Source organism: Mercenaria mercenaria, chromosome 8 (genome assembly GCF_021730395.1).
Source record: "Mercenaria mercenaria strain notata chromosome 8, MADL_Memer_1, whole genome shotgun sequence".
NCBI lineage: Eukaryota > Metazoa > Mollusca > Bivalvia > Venerida > Veneridae > Mercenaria > Mercenaria mercenaria.
The window spans coordinates 35,229,065-35,247,819 of NC_069368.1; the positions used below are offsets into that span (position 1 = coordinate 35,229,065).

The 18,755-nt window shown below is 34.6% G+C and overlaps 1 protein-coding gene across 7 annotated transcripts in view; it reads left to right on the forward strand.

Moving 5' to 3' along the window:
• LOC123566592 (arrestin domain-containing protein 3-like) overlaps positions 1-18,470 on the forward strand; it is a 77,510-nt gene extending 59,040 nt beyond the window's left edge. For all 7 annotated transcript variants that reach the window (XM_045360851.2, XM_045360849.2, XM_045360852.2 and 4 more), the window contains exons 2-7: positions 2,388-2,534; positions 4,708-4,922; positions 11,139-11,321; positions 13,779-13,961; positions 14,792-14,975; positions 15,494-18,470. In XM_045360851.2, coding sequence (XP_045216786.1) covers positions 2,388-2,534; positions 4,708-4,922; positions 11,139-11,321; positions 13,779-13,961; positions 14,792-14,975; positions 15,494-15,633 — 1,052 coding nt within the window. In that variant the 3' untranslated portion in view covers positions 15,634-18,470. The remainder of the gene's footprint in view (positions 1-2,387; positions 2,535-4,707; positions 4,923-11,138; positions 11,322-13,778; positions 13,962-14,791; positions 14,976-15,493) is intronic.
• Positions 18,471-18,755: the final 285 nt, after the last annotated feature.

Here is an 18,755-nt window from a genome sequence, read left to right on the forward strand (position 1 = left end):
AACGTATTTCTTGTTGTCTATACTGAAACTTATTACTTGTTGTCTATACCGAAACTTATAACTTGTTCTCTTTACCGAAACGTATTTCTTGTTGTCTATACCGAAACTTATTACTTGTTGTCTTTATCGAAAGTTATTACTTGTTGTCTATATCGAAACTTATTCCTTGTTGTCTTTATCGAAACTTATTACTTGTTGTCTATATCGAAACTTATTACTTGTTGTCTTTATCGAAACTTATTACTTGTTGCCTATACCGAAACTTATTACTTGTTGTCTTTATCGAAACTTATTACTTGTTTTCTATACCGAAACTTATTACTTGTTGTCTTTATCGAAAGTTATTACGTGTTGTCTTTATCGAAACTTATTACTTGTTGTCTATATTACTTGTTGTCTATACCGAAACTATTGCTTGTTGTCTTTATCGAAACTTATTACTTGTTGTCTATATCGAAAGTTATTACTTGTTGTCTATACAGAAACTTATTCCTTGTTGTCTTTACCGAAAGTTATTACTTGTTGTCTATACAGAAACGTATTACTTGTTGTCTTTACCGAAACGTATTTCTTGTTGTCTATACCGAAAGTTATTACTTGTTGTCTATACAGAAACTTATTACTTGTTGTTTGTACTGAAACGTATTTCTTGTTGTCTGTTCCGAAAGTTATTACTTGTTGTCTATACAGAAACTTATTACTTGTTGTCTGTACCGAAACGTATTTCTTGTTGTCTATATCGAAAGTTATTACTTGTTGTCTATACAGAGAGTTATTACTTCTTGTCTTTACCGAAACGTTATTACTTGTTGTCTATACCGAAACTTATTACTTGTTGTCTATATCGTAACTTATTACTTGCTGTCTTTATCGAAACATATTACTTGTTGTCTTTACAGAAACTTTTTACTTGTGGTCTATATCGAAACTTATTTTTTCTTAATTCTTTTAAATATAAAATCAGTCATTTACTTTGTTAACTTTTTTTTGTAAATAAGTAGTTTTTTGCCTTTTACAGACATTTGTTTTTCCTTCCTGGTAGGCACGTTTCAAACAACTGATGGAGAGGCTTTGAGTTTGAAGCAAAGATCTTATTTGGTACGGCCTAAACAATATAATTATTTTATGGTTGTTCTGAAAACAAGTCACTAACGGGTTTGGTAACTCGGTATTACATTGATCGCATGTATTAGCTAGTACAGAGTACAAACGTACATAGATCATGTGTATTAGTACCTGGTATAAGCTTATAACTAAATCAGGTGTATTAGTACACGGTTAAAATTTGTATAGACCACGTGTATTTGTACACGGTACAAGTTTAACTAACATATCACGTATATTTATACATGGTGCAAGCTTAACTAACATATCACGTGTATTTATACATGGTACAAGCTTAACTAACATATCACGTGTATTTATACATAGTACAAGCTTAACTAACAAATCACGTGTATTTATACATGGTACAAGCTTAACTAACAAATCACGTGAATTTATACATGCATTTGTATTGTCAAAGGGTAACAATTGCTTGTTACAATAAGTAAAAGTAACAGAAAAACAAACCAGCAACTATTAACAATAACAAAATTTTATCCATAAAAGTAACAATTCAAATACCTTAAAAATGTCAAATAGCCGTAAAATCCAGTCTAATGTGCAAAAATAGTACAAATCCTGTCCTGGTCAAATTTAAATCCAAGGAGTTATAATTCCAAATTATTCACAAATCAAAACTGTATTTAAATATGTCCAGAGATTGTAAATCCTCTCTTCAAAGATATTTTTAAGTCCACAGTGTTAATGTAATTCCTTCAATTATTAAATATCCAAACTGGTGATATTTTGTTATTAAGAAATACAGGAAAGTTTTCAGTGCTTTTTCTTGATCTATTACTGAAGAATCTTCCCTGTCCTAAGACAGCTCCCTATTTAATGTGTCATGGAAGGTTCCAGAACTTTCATGTAACATTAAGAATAAAAAAAACATTCTGGAAAAACAAGAACAACCCAGACCTTAAAAGTAATTGTTACATCCTGTTTATCAGTATTGTGGTAGAACATTCTGAAACACCATAGAATATTAGAACTTATTTACATGATGTCTCAAAACTAGGTCAATAAACAATAAATATAAAACTCATCAATAAAGTAAAGCCTAAAGGGTGAATGACATATACATAACATAGTATATTGTACAAACTTATAGACCGCGTGTATTAGTACCTGATACAAACTTATTTCTAAATCACGTGTATTAGTACATTGTGCAAACTTATATAGACCACGTGTATAAATACACGGTACAACCTTGACTAATAACACAATAAAAACTGTAGGAATCATGAATTAGTACATGTATTTTCATTTTTATTTTGCAGGTGTGAAACTAGAGTTTACAGGTTCTGCTCGAGTACATTGGACAGAACAGCACAGCACAGGCTCGGGGAAAACAAGACGAACTGAAACGCGTCATTATTCTGCCACAGAACGCTATTTCAACTTTGAATTTTTACTGTTTGGTCCGGGTGAGTTTTTATCTTCTTTTTTTTTCAAAATTATCTCGTACCATCAGGAATACACGTTTTCAGTGAAATGGAAATCAAATAGAATGTGCAAATGGCGATACAAACTTGCAACTTTCCGAGAACAGTTTTTTTTTTCATGAGGGAAATACTGTTACTGAGCACTGATTTCAGTCGTAAGTTTCAGTGTTCTTAATCATTTGTTCTTTTTACTGGGGATATGAATTTATATGACGTTTTCTGTGTAAAACATTTTTATCAATAAAGTTTATTTTGACATCATTATATATTGTGCACAGTTCAGTTGTTCCCGTGCTACATTTTGCCAAATTGCAGTGTTTCATATAAACGACGGTTTCTACATGTAGCAGTGAGCGCAATGTCCAATTTTATACTGTTGCCTCGTTACAACATTACTCCATACATACGTAACATGATTCCCCACCCAGTCACATTATACTGACACCGGGCTGACCAGTCCTAGTACTGTACTCAGTGCTGAGTGCAAAGCGAGGAAACTGCGCATACTATTTTTCACGCCTTTGATGAGATGCGGCCAGTGAGCGAACCCACGACCTCCCGCGCTCGAGCGGGCGCTCTGCCACAAGGCTACCGAGACGGTTATCTACAGTATTGTACAATGTGGCGTTTTATGGCTACAATTGTAACTGTTCCATACGCGACAGTATTATACATTAATTATTTATCTGAAACGATGATTATTATAATGATAATAAATCAAAGTACTGAAAGTACAGAAAGGCTGGCTACCACAACACTGATTGAAAACTGCACGTGAAAGATGTTTGCAAAATCTTAGATATTATGGGTTTTCCATATCAAACTAAGGCGAACATAGGGTATTGTTGTGATGAACCATCTTGATTAACTTGTGCATCCAAGTTAAAGTTCAATCGAGAAACCTAGATTATCGGGCGTAAACATGGGTTCAATAGAGTAAACTATAGTTTACGCCCGTTATCCTGTGTGTTCACCCGAAAATTTATGTTAGTATTCGGTTATCCTAGTTTTTGGACCAAGAATGTAATTATTTGATAATTTGATTGCCGAGAACCATTGTTTACGGACGTGAACCTATGTTTACGACCATGAACTTGGGTTTACGATCGTAAACCATAGTTTACGAACGTGAACCTAGGTTTACGTTCGAAAAACTTGACAAAACTATGATTTTTGGTCATTGTCCTATGTTCACGACCGTGAACCTATGTTTACGGTCGTTAACCCATGTTCACGGTCGTAAGCGTAAGTTCTCGATCGTTAACATATGTTCACGTTCGTAAACTATGGTTTACACTCGTGAACCCTGGTTTACTCCCGTAAATATAGGTTCACGCTCGTGAACTTAGAATAACGGCCGAAATTCAAAGTTCAATTAAAAACCTAGTTGAAACCTGGGTTCACGAGCGTGTTTCCGCTCGAAAATACGGGTAAGTATTAGAAAAACCTGGTTTTACGTTCGAAAACCCTAGTTTATCTATTGTATCCTAGTTTTTCGACCGTGAACCTGGGTTCACGTTATTATTGTACAATTGGCGTGCCATAACCGTTTATAGATGTTTGTAAATAAGCGATAATAAACATTGAGGGACATAATATCAGATAAAATATAAAGGTAACAAACACAACATCTATATTTCGATATGCAATCCCAACCACACACATACACATCATGTATGAATGTATGAACACTGATCAGATGGGGCGGTTTTCTTGTCGGTATGAGTGAAATTTTGGGCTCGAACCCCGCTATAAACTGTTCAAATTATTGTCTAGTCATGTTCCTTCCCTAATACGATGGTTATGAAAATTGACGTATCCGTAATTATGTACTCCTTTTTTGAAGAGTATTCAATTCCTATCATGAGATAACTTAAACTAATTTTTCAGGAGGGCGTAGGTTCAAGCCCCACTAGGATCAAACTTTGTTCATTATATTTCTTTTTTCAAGTAAGATAAACTTTATAAACTTTTTTTCCCCCAAAGACTTACTATCATTGATCTGTCGTACAAAAACGGAAATGTTTTATTTGCTTAGCCATTTCTTGCTGTTTAAAACGAATTTAACCTGAAGGATGAACGTTTAGACATCTTTGAAAATACTTAGTTACATTTGTAAAATTTCATCGAACACATTGTATATAAATACTTGTAGGTACTGGTTCCACGTTATTACAGCCCGGACATCACACGTTTCCCTTCACATACACATTACCACTAAATCTACCTTCATCTTATGAGAGCGGGATAGGAAATGTTCGTTACCAGTTGAAGGCAAAAATTGACAAGCCGTGGAAGTTTGATCATAAAACGAAAAGAATGTTTACAGTCATCAGTATGTTAGATCTAAATCAACAGCCATCAGCAGCGGTAAGTCAGCAGTTTTTTAGGTCTAAACCAGCAGCGGTACGTTAGCAGTATTTTAGGTCTAAATCAGCAGCCGTCAGCAGCAGTAAGTCAGCAGTATTTTAGGTCTAGATCAGCAGCGGTAAGTTAGCAGTATTTTAGGTCTAAATCAGCAACCGTCAGCAGCAGTAAGTCAGCAGTATTTTAGGTCTAAATCAGCAGCTGTAAGTTAGCAGTATTTTAGGTCTAAATCAGCAGACTTCAGCAGCGGTAAGTCAGCAGTATCTTAGGGCTTAATCAGCAGCGGTAAGTTAGCAGTATTTAAAAAGTAAATCAGCAGCCGTCAGTAGCAGTAAATTAATAGTACGTTAGGTCTAAATAAGCAGCCGTGCAATTTCGAGGGATTGTGTGCTTTTTCAAACGCATTTCTAGTTTGTTTTTCTTTCTTCTGTTTTTACTTTGTTGCCGTTATTGTTGTTTCTTTGCTCTTTTTATGAATAGATGAAAGGTGTTGGTGGTGTAACTTTAAGACCTTAACTTAAGGTTTCATAGAGAGTTCCCTTATTATGGAACATTCAGGGGACTACAATGCCGAGTGGTTAAGGTAGCTGACTTTTAATACCTTGCCGCTCACCGCTGTGGGTTCAAGACTCGTATTCTTTAATGTGAGGTCGCCATCCATCTGGCTTATAGAAGGCCTATGTTGCCTGCTCGTGCCTATAATAATGCCAAGGGAAACATAGATTCTTCTTCCACCACCAAAAGCTGGAATGTCGTATAATTGTGTCGGTTTGACGTCAAATCCCCAAAAACTAAAACAAGGCAATTCTAAATTTATGAAGTATGTCTTTAAGGTTGCATTTTACACCAATGAGAAAAGGGTGTCTGTTGTACTATTAACTTAAGATTCTATCATCAGAACTTAATTGAAAGCACTTACCAACTTATAAAAAAAGACGCTATAACGAGAATTTTCTCATCTCAGTCTTGTAGTACGACAAAAGAAAAAGCATTCACAAGTCTAACGCATGATTGCATTCTTATTACCAGTGAGTACCTGATAGCGGAAAGCGAACGCTTCGTAAACATTAAGCAGATATTAGCGTTAGTTACGTACAAAAACTCTTAAAGGTGATATATGATTGACAAGGAAGAGTAGTTTTAACAATTTTCCCGACTGTTTTTCATTATAATTATGCGTTTGTACTGATAGGAAGTTCCTACATTGATATTCCTCCTAAAATGTATGGCCAATGTCAAAGAATAATGTACTCGTCGTTTAAGGTAACCTGTCAGCTGAGTAGATCAATACAAAGACATTAAAAATTTTATTTGGTAAGGGAAAATGCTAAAATAATAATATTTATAGGTTATAAGGTTTGTATCGAAAAATATGCACGGGTTCTGCAGCGGAAATATTGCGCGACTTTAGGAGCCAGTATCATTTCGCGAAAGAACGAGTGCATATTTCTCGATGCATATCTAATAATCTCTTTATTACATGCACATACTACACTTATAATTATTATATAAATGATATAATTTGTTCTGTAGCCTGAGTACAATTGAAAATATAGTCGTAAAAAACCTTTAAACGCGACGGAATACATGAAACTGACGTCACAAATGACGTCACGCATCCGATATGAAATTTGAACGTCAATATTGAAAAATATTGACGTTTTAGGTTCCACTGTAATTTAACGGAGTTTATAAATGAGTATGTAATAACTACGTTTTATTTACTGCTTGTAATTATTTAGGTACTATAACTCCAGTTAAATGTTTCAAACGATTACGGACTTAAAACTTCTTGATTAAGAATATAAAAAAGAGGCATTAATGTAGGGATAATACACGTTTTTTGTGTATTAACGTCTGCAGAAGCCCGCGGGATATGTTTGTGACCGAGACTAACGTCTGCAGAAGCCCGCGGGATATGTTTGTGACCGAGACTAACGTCTGCAGAAGCCCGCGGGATATGTTTGTGACCGAGACTCTGCAGAAGCCCGCGGGATATGTTTGTGACCGAGACTCTTCGGTCTCGGTCACAAACATATCCCGCGGGCTTCTGCAGACGTTAATACACAAAACAAACGTGTATTGTCGCTATTCTTGCATAAATATATATTTCACGACGATTAATGTATTGTTTTCATATGTGATGACTTGACGATTCCGGTACATTTTTATTTACCATTCCAGTTATATTGTTCTTGGAAACGGTAAACATGTTTTAAATATCCGTATCCAGGGCCCGGAAATAAAAAACACTATCAAAAGCACATCCTGAAGGTTTTTAAGCGATTTTTTTATCTCTCATTATTACAAACATAAACTTACCAATAACTGTTCATATCACAATTTCACAATTTGGTGGACTCGATCATAATTTCAAGAATAATAACTTTACATTCGATTTATATTGAGTACGGACACGCAGTTGGAGTACGGATGAGTAGGAACGCAGTGTCAAGTTTCCAAGCTGTTTATATAAATTCTTCGAGAAATTAGATAAAAACATACTGACTGATACTTACCAAAATCATAAATATGATACCTAAAAACAAAGAATCGCACAGGTAAACACGCGATTCTTTAACATTCACGGTTGTCTACAAAATCTGAATTGACGCAGAGTTCTAAAAGGAGAGTAAACAAAAGAAGAAACGAGTACGTACAATGTTGGGGGCAGCGCATTTGGCGTAAGTTACTGATACAGTAAAACATTCTATGGTTTAGATTGCATCTTTAATGCTTCAAGAAGAGGTTTTTATGAAAGAGAAAAGACGCAGATACCAGATGTCAATCTGCGCAGAATTACATATACGGCCCTGGGAAAGCATTTCAAAAATAAAAATCGGGTATTAACAGCACGTGAATTGCCTTGTTTGCACACGATTTTTCTCCCGTTAATACATGGGCGGATCCAGTGAAAAAAGTAGTTTTTATGCAAGAATATTTATAACTTCTATTAGGGGGCCTAGCTTGGTGAAAAAAACGAACATTTAGAGCTTTAACAAATACACTATAAAAGGAACCTTTTAGATTTACATCGTATTCTTTCAAATATACCCATTGATTGGAAAAACATAATAAGGCAAAATGCAAACGATATTATTTGGAATAAAAATAATATGTTTTTAAATCCTTATCTAAAAAAAGTTAATTGAAGAAAAAAAGGTAGTCGTACTTTTATGATACATTCGCCGATACGGAAAGTATAATGGTACCAAATAAATGGCTGCAACCAATGGGAATTACAGAGTTAGAGTTTAAGAAATATTGTAAAAATCTACAGACATTAAAAGAAATAAAGCTGAAAGATTCTCCGTTTAAGATAAATCAACATATTCTTGTTACAAACTCGATCGTTTTTATATGTCATCATAAAATAGAAAATAATATATGTTCCTACTATCAAAATCAGAGAGAAACGATAGAATATTTGTTCAGCTTATGTCTGTATGTTCAAAATTATTTAGTAGAAGTGAAAAAATGGACGAAGGATGTAATATACAGGAAAGGCAATTCCTTTACTCATATGTTGAAAATAACAAAGGACGTTTTACATCTTACCTACTTAAATACTATATTTATATGTCGAAGTTTAAAGAAAAGTGTACAAAGTGTTTGAATATTCCATTGTTTAATCTATATTTAAAACAAAAATACATAACACTGAAATTTATAGTGATTATCCTAAATTTGAAAAACAATATGATCAAACTTGCTCCAAAAACTGAATACAAGTATCTGACCATACCCAAATATATTTACATTTGCTACAACTCAAAATATCCACATCCGATGAAAAATAAAGTGTTTATAATTGGCGATAGCAGGGAAAGGTATCATTTTTTCATCTTTTTTCTTATCTTCTTTTTTTCCTTATTTATTCATTTTTGGTCAGTAGCTTGTACTTTTTTTTCCAGGAAAACTTTTCTGAGGTCCATTTCCGAAAAAATTCTAACGTCTGAGGAATTCCCCATATTTTCTAAATATCAAGTAGACTAAGATTTTATATAAAATTGTGTGCATTTACTGTGTATATATATATATATATATATATATATGAACATGTATTTTGCTTTCGCCCCTCGATTTATACATGGAGAGCGTAAGAAAAAGCAGCAAGCTTGGCGAGCACTGGTCTGATCAGAAGCCAGAAATACGGAAAGTTTGTTAATACCATGATTTTCTCAGCACTGTCATTCTTTACAGTATTTATTTAGCAGGAAAAAACAGGCATGATGATAATATTAAGCTGTTTATCATCAGGTTGTTTTGCGCCTTGAAGTGTTGAGGTAAAACAAAAATGTCTTTCATGACAATCTATCAATACGCAGACAAGTTATAGTTGTGATATATATAACCAGTTAGAGGTGTTGTCTGTAGGGAAAGTGATACCGTTATATAATTTTCTCCAAGTATTTTATTACGCCTCATATTCTCGTTTACATTATAGTTCTATGTTCTTTACCTTGTTCTATGTGATTTCTTTAGTTTAAACAATATTTTATTAATTTTTTTAAGCAACATACACATAACATGTACAACAAATTTTTACATGTCAAATACATGGATTGGAAAACAAGCTGATAGCTTATGTAAATTCCTTTCCAAAAATTTCTTTAAATTATATATTTTATAATTTAATGTGCATGTAGGCATATGGTAGAATGAAATCCTATACACATGCGCCTAAGTATAAAAGTATAAAATATCACTGAACCACGTTACTTTATGTATATCCACAGGAACCTGACATTCTATCCATAAGTCAACATAAGTCTATATGAAAAAATGCACCCCTCTGTATAAAAAACACCAGGAATGCAACGCATCCACACCCCACTCACCACATGAAAACAAGAAAATAAGAAAATTAAAAAAAAAACCACTAGTGCGAGTGTGATCGGTTGGTGTAACTATCTTAAGGCAACTAAAATATATCCGGAATATACCCGCTTACTTGTCGCTGTCACTGTATTGACTACCTTCAACCATACCGAAGAATATTCCTCCGGCCAATAATCGATAGCGGTCAGATTTTCTATATAGAAATAAGAAGGGCATGTACACATTTTACTTAATAACAAAATTACTAAAAATAAGAAACCTTAGGTGCAAAAATATTATCAAAGTTCAACATTTGATTCATCACACGGTATTTTTAAATAGAATTTTATCTTTATTTTTGATTCGTTCCTAACATGATATTTAATGCCATCATTTCGTCATTTTTCCCTTCTATTTTCCATATAAAATGTGTAAAAATCTCAAACATTTTGTTCATCGTCGAAGCCATTATATATATAATAACACGGATGTACACACAATCGGTTAGAATAAAAATGTACTTTCTAATTCTATTACAATCACGATGATGTCCATGATCCCCAGGAACCGCCTAAAGGTAGTATGCCACATACCTTCTACATATGTTTCTCGTAGAGTCAACGCGTTGCGTGCATCAACCACGAGAATGACATGCAGTGTTAACCTCATTACCAAAAGAATCTGGTACAAAATTATTGTTTGCATAATTTTCGTCCCATTCAGAACAAAAATCTTTCCGAACGTCATTAGTGTCAAACGTTTTATACCTTAACACCTTGAATACAAACATTCTTGTCATTTGGTATTTTGTCAAACAAATAAACGTATGTCAAATGTATAAAAAATAAATAGTTTGCCTTTTGTTCACACACGAACTTTTTATTTCAGTTAGCTTTTCCACTTAGAATTAACATGTTTCTCGTTAATCATTGACATATTTTGCAAGCCCGTTAAACAGATCGTGCAGAAAAAGCACTTACTTGAATATAGAAGCTTTCCAGACACTAGTCGATGCCACAATAACGACATTTCTCAATAATTCAAAATCATTTTGCCAAGCATATTTTTTTCTTCTAATATTTTTAATGGCATAAAAGTGTGTAATTTTTATACTATTAGGTAATTGCCAAAGGAATTTGAGCCGCACCGTGAGAAAACCAACATAGTGCGTTTGCGACCAGCATGGATCAAGACCAGCCTGCGCATCCGCGCAGTCTGGTCAGGATCCATGCTGTTCGCTTTCAAAGCCTATTGCAATTAGAGAAACCGTTAGCGAACAGCATGGATCCTGACCAGACTTCGCGGATGCGCAGTCTGGTCTGGATCCATGCTGGTCGCAAACGCACTATGTTGGTTTCTCATGGCGCGACTCATTTATTCAATATTTCTATGTTGTAGGCAGCGGTCCAAGGCCAAAATTCAAAGAACCTGTGTTGTTTGTGTTGCAAGTCAGGGCCAATATCAGCCGTGTTTCACATAGACCGAGCGGGCTACGTCCCTGGTGACACTATATACCTGAATGCGGAAATCAGCAACAACTCGTCACGGAGGATGTGTGCGTCCAGAGTGAAACTTATAATGGTGAGAATTATAATTAACATAATTATTTATTTTAGTTTTTATGCGTTTTTGCGGACTGTCACTATAGAGTCACAGTCAATGACGGGGAGGCTCACTGTTATCATTTATTGTTGTTATTTATTGTTATCGTATATAACTACTGTATATATTCAAAAGTATATGATAACTTAGTATAAGCATTTATCACAACATTGCAGAGTGCACTTAATCCTATTTTCAATGCCAAAGTCAGGAGTGGCCAAAAGGGCCATGACATACTGCACTTTCTTGCTCGATTCATAACAGAGTTGCCTTATACTGGTTTTATTTAAATACACTTTAAAATGCATTACAATTTTGCAGTTCTGAATTCAAGATCAATGTCTGTCAAGATAAGAATTTATGATCCAGGGAAGTTCTTTCGCCTTAAAAAAACTCGAGCACATAACTAGGTTGAACGTCTTTTGTTAAAACATAGAGCTGGTGAGACATATATATCTCGTATCTAGCTACCTTGCCTAAATGATTGATATCCCAACGACTTTTAAATGATTTAAATAGTAAGCTCAATAAATTCAAGAATCGGGCAAATCACTATACTTTTCTAGTACTAGTATGTTTTAAACTAACAGCTTAAACTCATATAGGCTGGAACTATTATACTTGAATGGTCTTGTAGATGAAGCTCCCGTCAAACGATGTCTTTGTAACAACAACTTGCGAGTCTTATCGCATAGATGTTCGGCTAGTTTCTTCTTTAACGAAAGTTGCAATTTTAGATTACTCAATATTATTCGCCTTTTCTCTTTGATGCTTAATGCATGTATGTTATCATATACAGCTTTCAACTGCCATAAAGGTATAACAAAAAAGCCCTGGCTGAACTTCGCAAATAACACTGAACCTTGTCTGTAAGCAGGAACACTCTTGGTGACTCAGTAGATTACTAAATCATGTTTCTCAGTCTCATTGTTCCTATGCCCAGCCTGCATACGCAATCGACTATGCATTCGACGACTGTAAAAGTATAACTTGTGAGCGATGGCACTTAGCTCAACTTCTAGCTGTGATACTGCAACTCCTTTTCTGTCTATATTTCTCAAAATTAGATATATTTATAATATTTCAACCAAAAGAACATATGAGCATTGGAATAGTCCGATGAGGCCAATCGGGACTCGAACTCAGAACCCTCACACCTATTGCGCATGCGTACACCCTACCACATCGCTAGAACAGCAGCAGTTTGTATATCTAGGCATTGTAAGTGTTCCCTTATGCAAGACTACATTACATTAACTGGAACATATTGTTACAATGACATGAACCACTAGTGTATTGAGGCGAATCGTTCAAAACTGCCCATAAGTCTCTGATATGAACTTACTCGTACTAGGGGTGTTCAATAAACACCCGGAAAAGTGCTGTCATTTCTTAATGAATCATACAACATCAATGGAACTGTTACAATATGTAGATTAGGGAATACTTAGTTGATATTTAAAACAAACACATTTTCTGATGACAATAAGTAAAATGCTAGTCCCCATGGCGACGTCATGTGACGTTACCTGGTCCAATTTTATGTCTTTTGCTAAAACATTACTTGCCATTTATTTATTTATTTTTCAAGCTACCTTTTCTTAAATTAACGTTAAATGTAAGCATAACACTTACAACGTCAAATTATAAATGTGACATCACTGAAATGTTTGGCAGGCATATTTTGTTGGTCATCGCTTGAAAATTAGTGTTGACCGGAGATATGAGGTAACATCTTTTGTTTTGAATAACCAAATAAAAAAAAGACAAATGCTATGTTGCATAAGAATCAATGCCCTGAAGAAAACAACATTTATTAGTGGTACGGGAGGTTTAAAAGTGGTCAGGAGAATGTTGCTGACGACTTGCGCTGTGACGATTTGCGGCCCAGACGTCAATAAGACAATAACGTTCGGTCACGTTTTGAAAATTAAAGAGCTCCTTGAGACGGATTGGTGCATCACAATTCAGTTTCCCATTTCATCAATACGCTCGTAGTATTATATGAGCAGTATTTATGTGTTCCTATGAAGGTGTAGGAAATGCAATTAATGACAAGAAACACTTAACAACTTGTAATCATGAGTGGTATTAATTGTATGTATGACAGCGTCATAATGACGTTGGGCCGCTTTAGAAGTAGTGATGTTGCCATAGAAACGATAAATGAATAATGTGAATGTTCTGAAATCTGTTGTTTAAATATTCACATTCAATAATTATGTTCTTATAAATAATATTTTCAAATGTTGGCAAAATAGCGCCAGAAATAAATATATTAGAGCACTTTTCCGGGTATTTTATTAACACCCCTCGTACTAACCGGTGGGGTCCTCCGAATATTTTTCTAACATAGAATTAAAGAGAAACGCTGCATGACAATGACACTATAGCGTATTGTTTCAGATAATGAATGTCTGTTACTTACAATTTCAGGTGACGTCATACCATGCTACAACCAAATCCAGAACTGTGTTTAATTGTGTTGCATCGCTTTCCAGAGGCGAAATACCGCCACACGGAAGTGACGTTTGGTCAGGTGACCCCATGACAGTTCCTGCCATTCCACCCTCGTATCTGGTCGGCTGTAGTATTATCGACATCAGATATATTCTACAGGTAATAAATGTTTCGTGTCACTAGTTCTGTTACTGTATTCTTCGGCAATTTTATAAGAGCACCATCTTGCAAGACGATAACATGACGTATTACAAAGATGAGGTATGATACTGCAAAGATTAGTAAAACATTTTTCGTTATGAACTTCAGAAAAAGTGTATGCATTTATCATTTTTTATATTATTACTCTTTATATTACTGGCCGGGCTATAGCTTGTACTATTGTCCAGTCTGTAGTTTAAAACTAAAAGTCAAAACTTGGAGTGAAAGATATGAAAATATTTATTTCTAATGTCATGTAATAAAACACTTACTGAATGGCTTGCCGGCCAAAAAGTGTGTACTATAGTACCGTGAATGCATAACTGATGATATCAAGATACACCTTCTGTTTGGGGATGTTTAACCAAAACCATTCATTTCGTCTATAATTCAATATTAAACCTAGAATTAAATTAAACATAAAATAGCTCTAGTCAGAACAGAGGCTAGGGACAAGTTGCCGAACAAATTGCAGTGTCATTATACTTTGGCAAATGGTCTGTACTGGTAAAACTTTACATGTGCAAGCTTTGCAAAATTCTTTGCCATCCATTAGAAACCATTCAACCAGCCTTGACAAAAATAATAACAGACCATGAAATTGTATTTTCCTGTATATTTTTAAACTTCTTTGACCGTCGTCTTCACTACAGCCTTCAAACATTCCCGAAATTATTTTTTTCACTTTCATTGCGTGTGAAATAGTTTTGCATATTTTCTTCTTGTGACAACGGGAAAAGTTGGACTGTGTAAATATAGTAATAATGGATGCGTTTGTGTGTTTTCAGCTGGAGGTAGATCCGTCTGGACCCGCATTTGATCTCGAGGTCCCACTTGAAGTTATTATTGGAACAATTCCGCTGCGTCAAGTGGTTCAGAGATACTACCCACAGTGGCAACCTTCTACACAACCACTACAGCCATCGGCACCTGGAATGCCTTCCCCGGCGGGCGTCATACCGCCCGACATGCGTAATTATTGTCTTACTTCCTTTTCCGTAAAGATGAATGAACATTGTGGAACAACAACGAGCTTTTTCTCCAGTCGTGTTGCAGTAAATCTGTCATATCATTTGATATCAAAAATATTCCGAATACTTCGGTCACTGACCACAAGACGGAAGGGCTGTTTTACCATTCTTTATACATTAACAAGTTCACTCTTTTATCTATTATCTTTAGACTCTGACAGTTGATTAATAAATATCTTTAGACTCTAACAGTTGATTAATAAATATCTTTAGACTACAACAGTTAATTAATAAAGTTTGAATTCTTTCTTGACTTTGGTACGAGCTGCCATTCGTTGTTATGTGCATTTTTTTCATTTGATAAGAACAATGAAACAATAAGTGTCTTGTCTTTTTATCAGTATGAACTGATCACCTTGTACTTTTATTGGTCTGAAAATAAAAAAGTTCGTGGAAATATCATCAAGAAATTGCTTGAACAAAAGCAAAATAAATTATGTTTACATCTTTTCTTTTCAGCGCCACCTTCATACGCAGAATGTGTATTTGGAAAAGTTGCTGTTGGTGACGATGAGGATGACAACGAACATATGGGCGGGGACAAAGACTTTGCTCCTAGTTACGCTTACTATGATTGGTCCAAATCTGCCTTTAAATAATGCATGAATATAACAACTGTTGTATGATTGGAAATGAAACTATATACACGCATTAAACATAGTACAAATGGCTGTATGTGTATGCGGCTAATGACGAAACAGTGCAATACTTTATTTCGTCATGTGTGACACTTCCTAAAGTTCAGCTGAAAAAAAACCAAAACTTTAAGGTAGGGTAGACAGTCTCGCTAATATAACTACTCCAACTTATAGAGTAGATGACTAATAACTGTCTTGGCCCTGGCAATAAGTAAAACTGTTTTAGCTCTGCTCATTCTGCACGGCCATTATAAGCCGGGAGCCGGTCAACCCTGCCTCAGAGCAAAGTTCAGCTCTCCTATGAAGAAGCTATGATTAGTAGTTGTTCTAGCGACGTTCGTGTGAGGAGGGTTGTACTGTACTGTAATTAGGAACATGATTTTATTCTGTTTTCTATAGTTTGGTTTTGAAGAAACATGATTTAAGTATATTGTAATGTTGTACATCATGCTGTAACGCATCAAATCAACTTCATTGTATCCACATTTCATCAGTATGTACGTAGTTAATACTGTGATGACATTTGCAGTTCACTAGTTACGCAAGTAATATCTCAGACTTATCTTTTGATATACATTTGTTTTGCCTTGTGTTATGACATTTTGAATAACATTTATACAGTCAAGAGCTAACAATTGACCTACAACCTTCATTTGTGTATGAAGAATTTACTTTTGTCAAAACAACGATGGCTATATTTGGTGACGAAACGTGATGTCAAAAGTGACAGAAAGTTAGACGCACTTCTTTTGGTGACGAAATGTGGTGCCAAAAGTTAAAGATATCCATTCTTGCATAAAAACTACTTTTTACACTGGATCCGCCCATGTATAAACGGGAGAAAAATCGTGTGCAAACAAGGCAATTCACGTGCTGTTAATACATGATTTTTATTTTTGAAATGCTTTGCCAGGGACGTATGTATGTATTTCTGCGCAGACTGATATTTGGCATTTGCATCTTGTTTCTTCCATAATAACCTTTTCTTGTAGCATTACAGATACAATGTAATCCATAGTATGTTTAGCTGCATCAGTTTCCAACCCCAAACGTACTGCCCCCATCAATGTACGCACTAGCTTCTCTTAGAGTTTACTCCCTTTACAAAGCGTCTGTTCAGTTTTTGTAAATAACTGTGAATAAATAAGTATCGCGTGTAACTTGTGGTATTGCCCGTTTTTAGGTATTATATTAATGATTTTTGTTAGTATCAGTCGGTTTGTTTTTACCTGATTGTTCGCAGAATTCATATAATAAACCTCGAAAGCTAGTCACTAGCTTCGTACTCATCCGTACTCTGTTTGTTCGTACTCAAAATAATTCGAATGTAAGGTTGTTATTCTTAAAATAATTGTGTTCCTGTTTATCAAATTTTTTAGTTATATGCAAAATTATGTGTAATGTAACGTTTGTAATAACTAAAAATAAAAATAAGATGCTCAAAAACCTTCAAATCACGCTTTTAGTAGTGTTGTTGTTATGTGTGCCCCGGTTATGGATATTTAAAACATGTTTACCGTTTCCAAGAACAACAAGAATGGTAAATAAAAAATGTACCGGAATCGTCAAGTCATCACATATGAAAACAATGCTTTTAGTCGTCGTGTAATGTTTTTTTTTATGCAAGAATAGCGACAATGCATGTTTGTTTTGTGTATTAACGCCTGCAGAAGCCCTTGGGATATGTTTGTGACCGAGACCGAAACAATCCCGCGGGCTTCTGCAGACGTTAATACACAAAAAAACGTGTAGTATCCCTACAATGGCCATCTTCCAGTAAAATATCCTCTCTTTAGAGATTTACTTCAAGGGTAGAAAACCCTGATCAATTGCGTTAATTTTACTAATTACTTAGATTAATTGTATAAAGTATTTAGAGCTACACTCATAATTAAATGTCACGCTTGTTAAAAAACTCAGTTTTTAGTGGTAGTATACATTTATACTGTGTTTAGCTATACATGTTCAGTGTGTATTATTTGAAACCTAATGCATAGTACTGTAAATACATATAAACAAGTAAATCTTATGCTTACATGAATAGTATGTAGTAATACGTTTTCCAATATGACATTTGGATCATGTATACCTTTAAAGAAATTCAGACGCACTTCACTAGTTAGCTTTTGTTGCAAAATAATGATATTCCGCCTGTCTGTCTGATAACGCCTATTATGTAATGTCATTGGGAAATATGTCAGTGCCTTTTATTGTTCAGTGTTGATTTTTACACATGAACTTTCAACGCAATTTATCGCTTATTCTAGACTAGCAAATCATTCACTGAAAGAAAATATATCATTTGTTCTAAGTCATGGTTCACACAGTATTTCGTGCATGTAATTGAAGACAATCGATTTAAACTTTTTATGCACGGGGTGTAGCAAAAGTTCATGTTCATCTGCAAACGAAAGGGATATCTAATGATATATCCATGTTTTCTTTCTATATTTAAAAAAATATTTTGAGAAAATAAGGAAATAGTTTGGTGAGTTTTTTTCACCAGAAATTTTACACAAGTCATAATATAATCTTAGACTTAAGGGATATGTTTGTCTTGTCTTGTCTCTTCCAAAAGAACAAATATATGGGATGAAACCGCAATACAACAAGGTTATGTAGCAACACGGAACGGGATGGAACGGCACTAAATGCTCAACATAGGGTATGGTAGCTAATTAAACTAACTACATTATTGACATGTTTTGTTATTATTGTTTTGTTAGATATCTAACTTGTTAAATCTTAAAAGTAGTCTTATTTTGTAAAAGTGATACGATAATAAATGTTGGTGGGTTTTTTTGTTGTTGTTTTTTTTAGGTAAATTGGACTGCGTTAGTTCCTTAGCGTTGTTTCGTCTAGATGGGGCTTGTCTGTAACTCTAAAAAGTGGGGAAAAAAAATAGGAGTAATAATGGAGCAGTTCGTATATCATCATGTAAAAATTTGGTTAGATGTCCCGAACATGCAACCCTACGTATCAGTATTTTTTTTTCTAAAAAAAAAAAAGACCAAAAAGATCAGCTTTCAATAGAAAGTGTACAACGTATGGTCACTAGGATAGTATGGACAACGAGAACATAT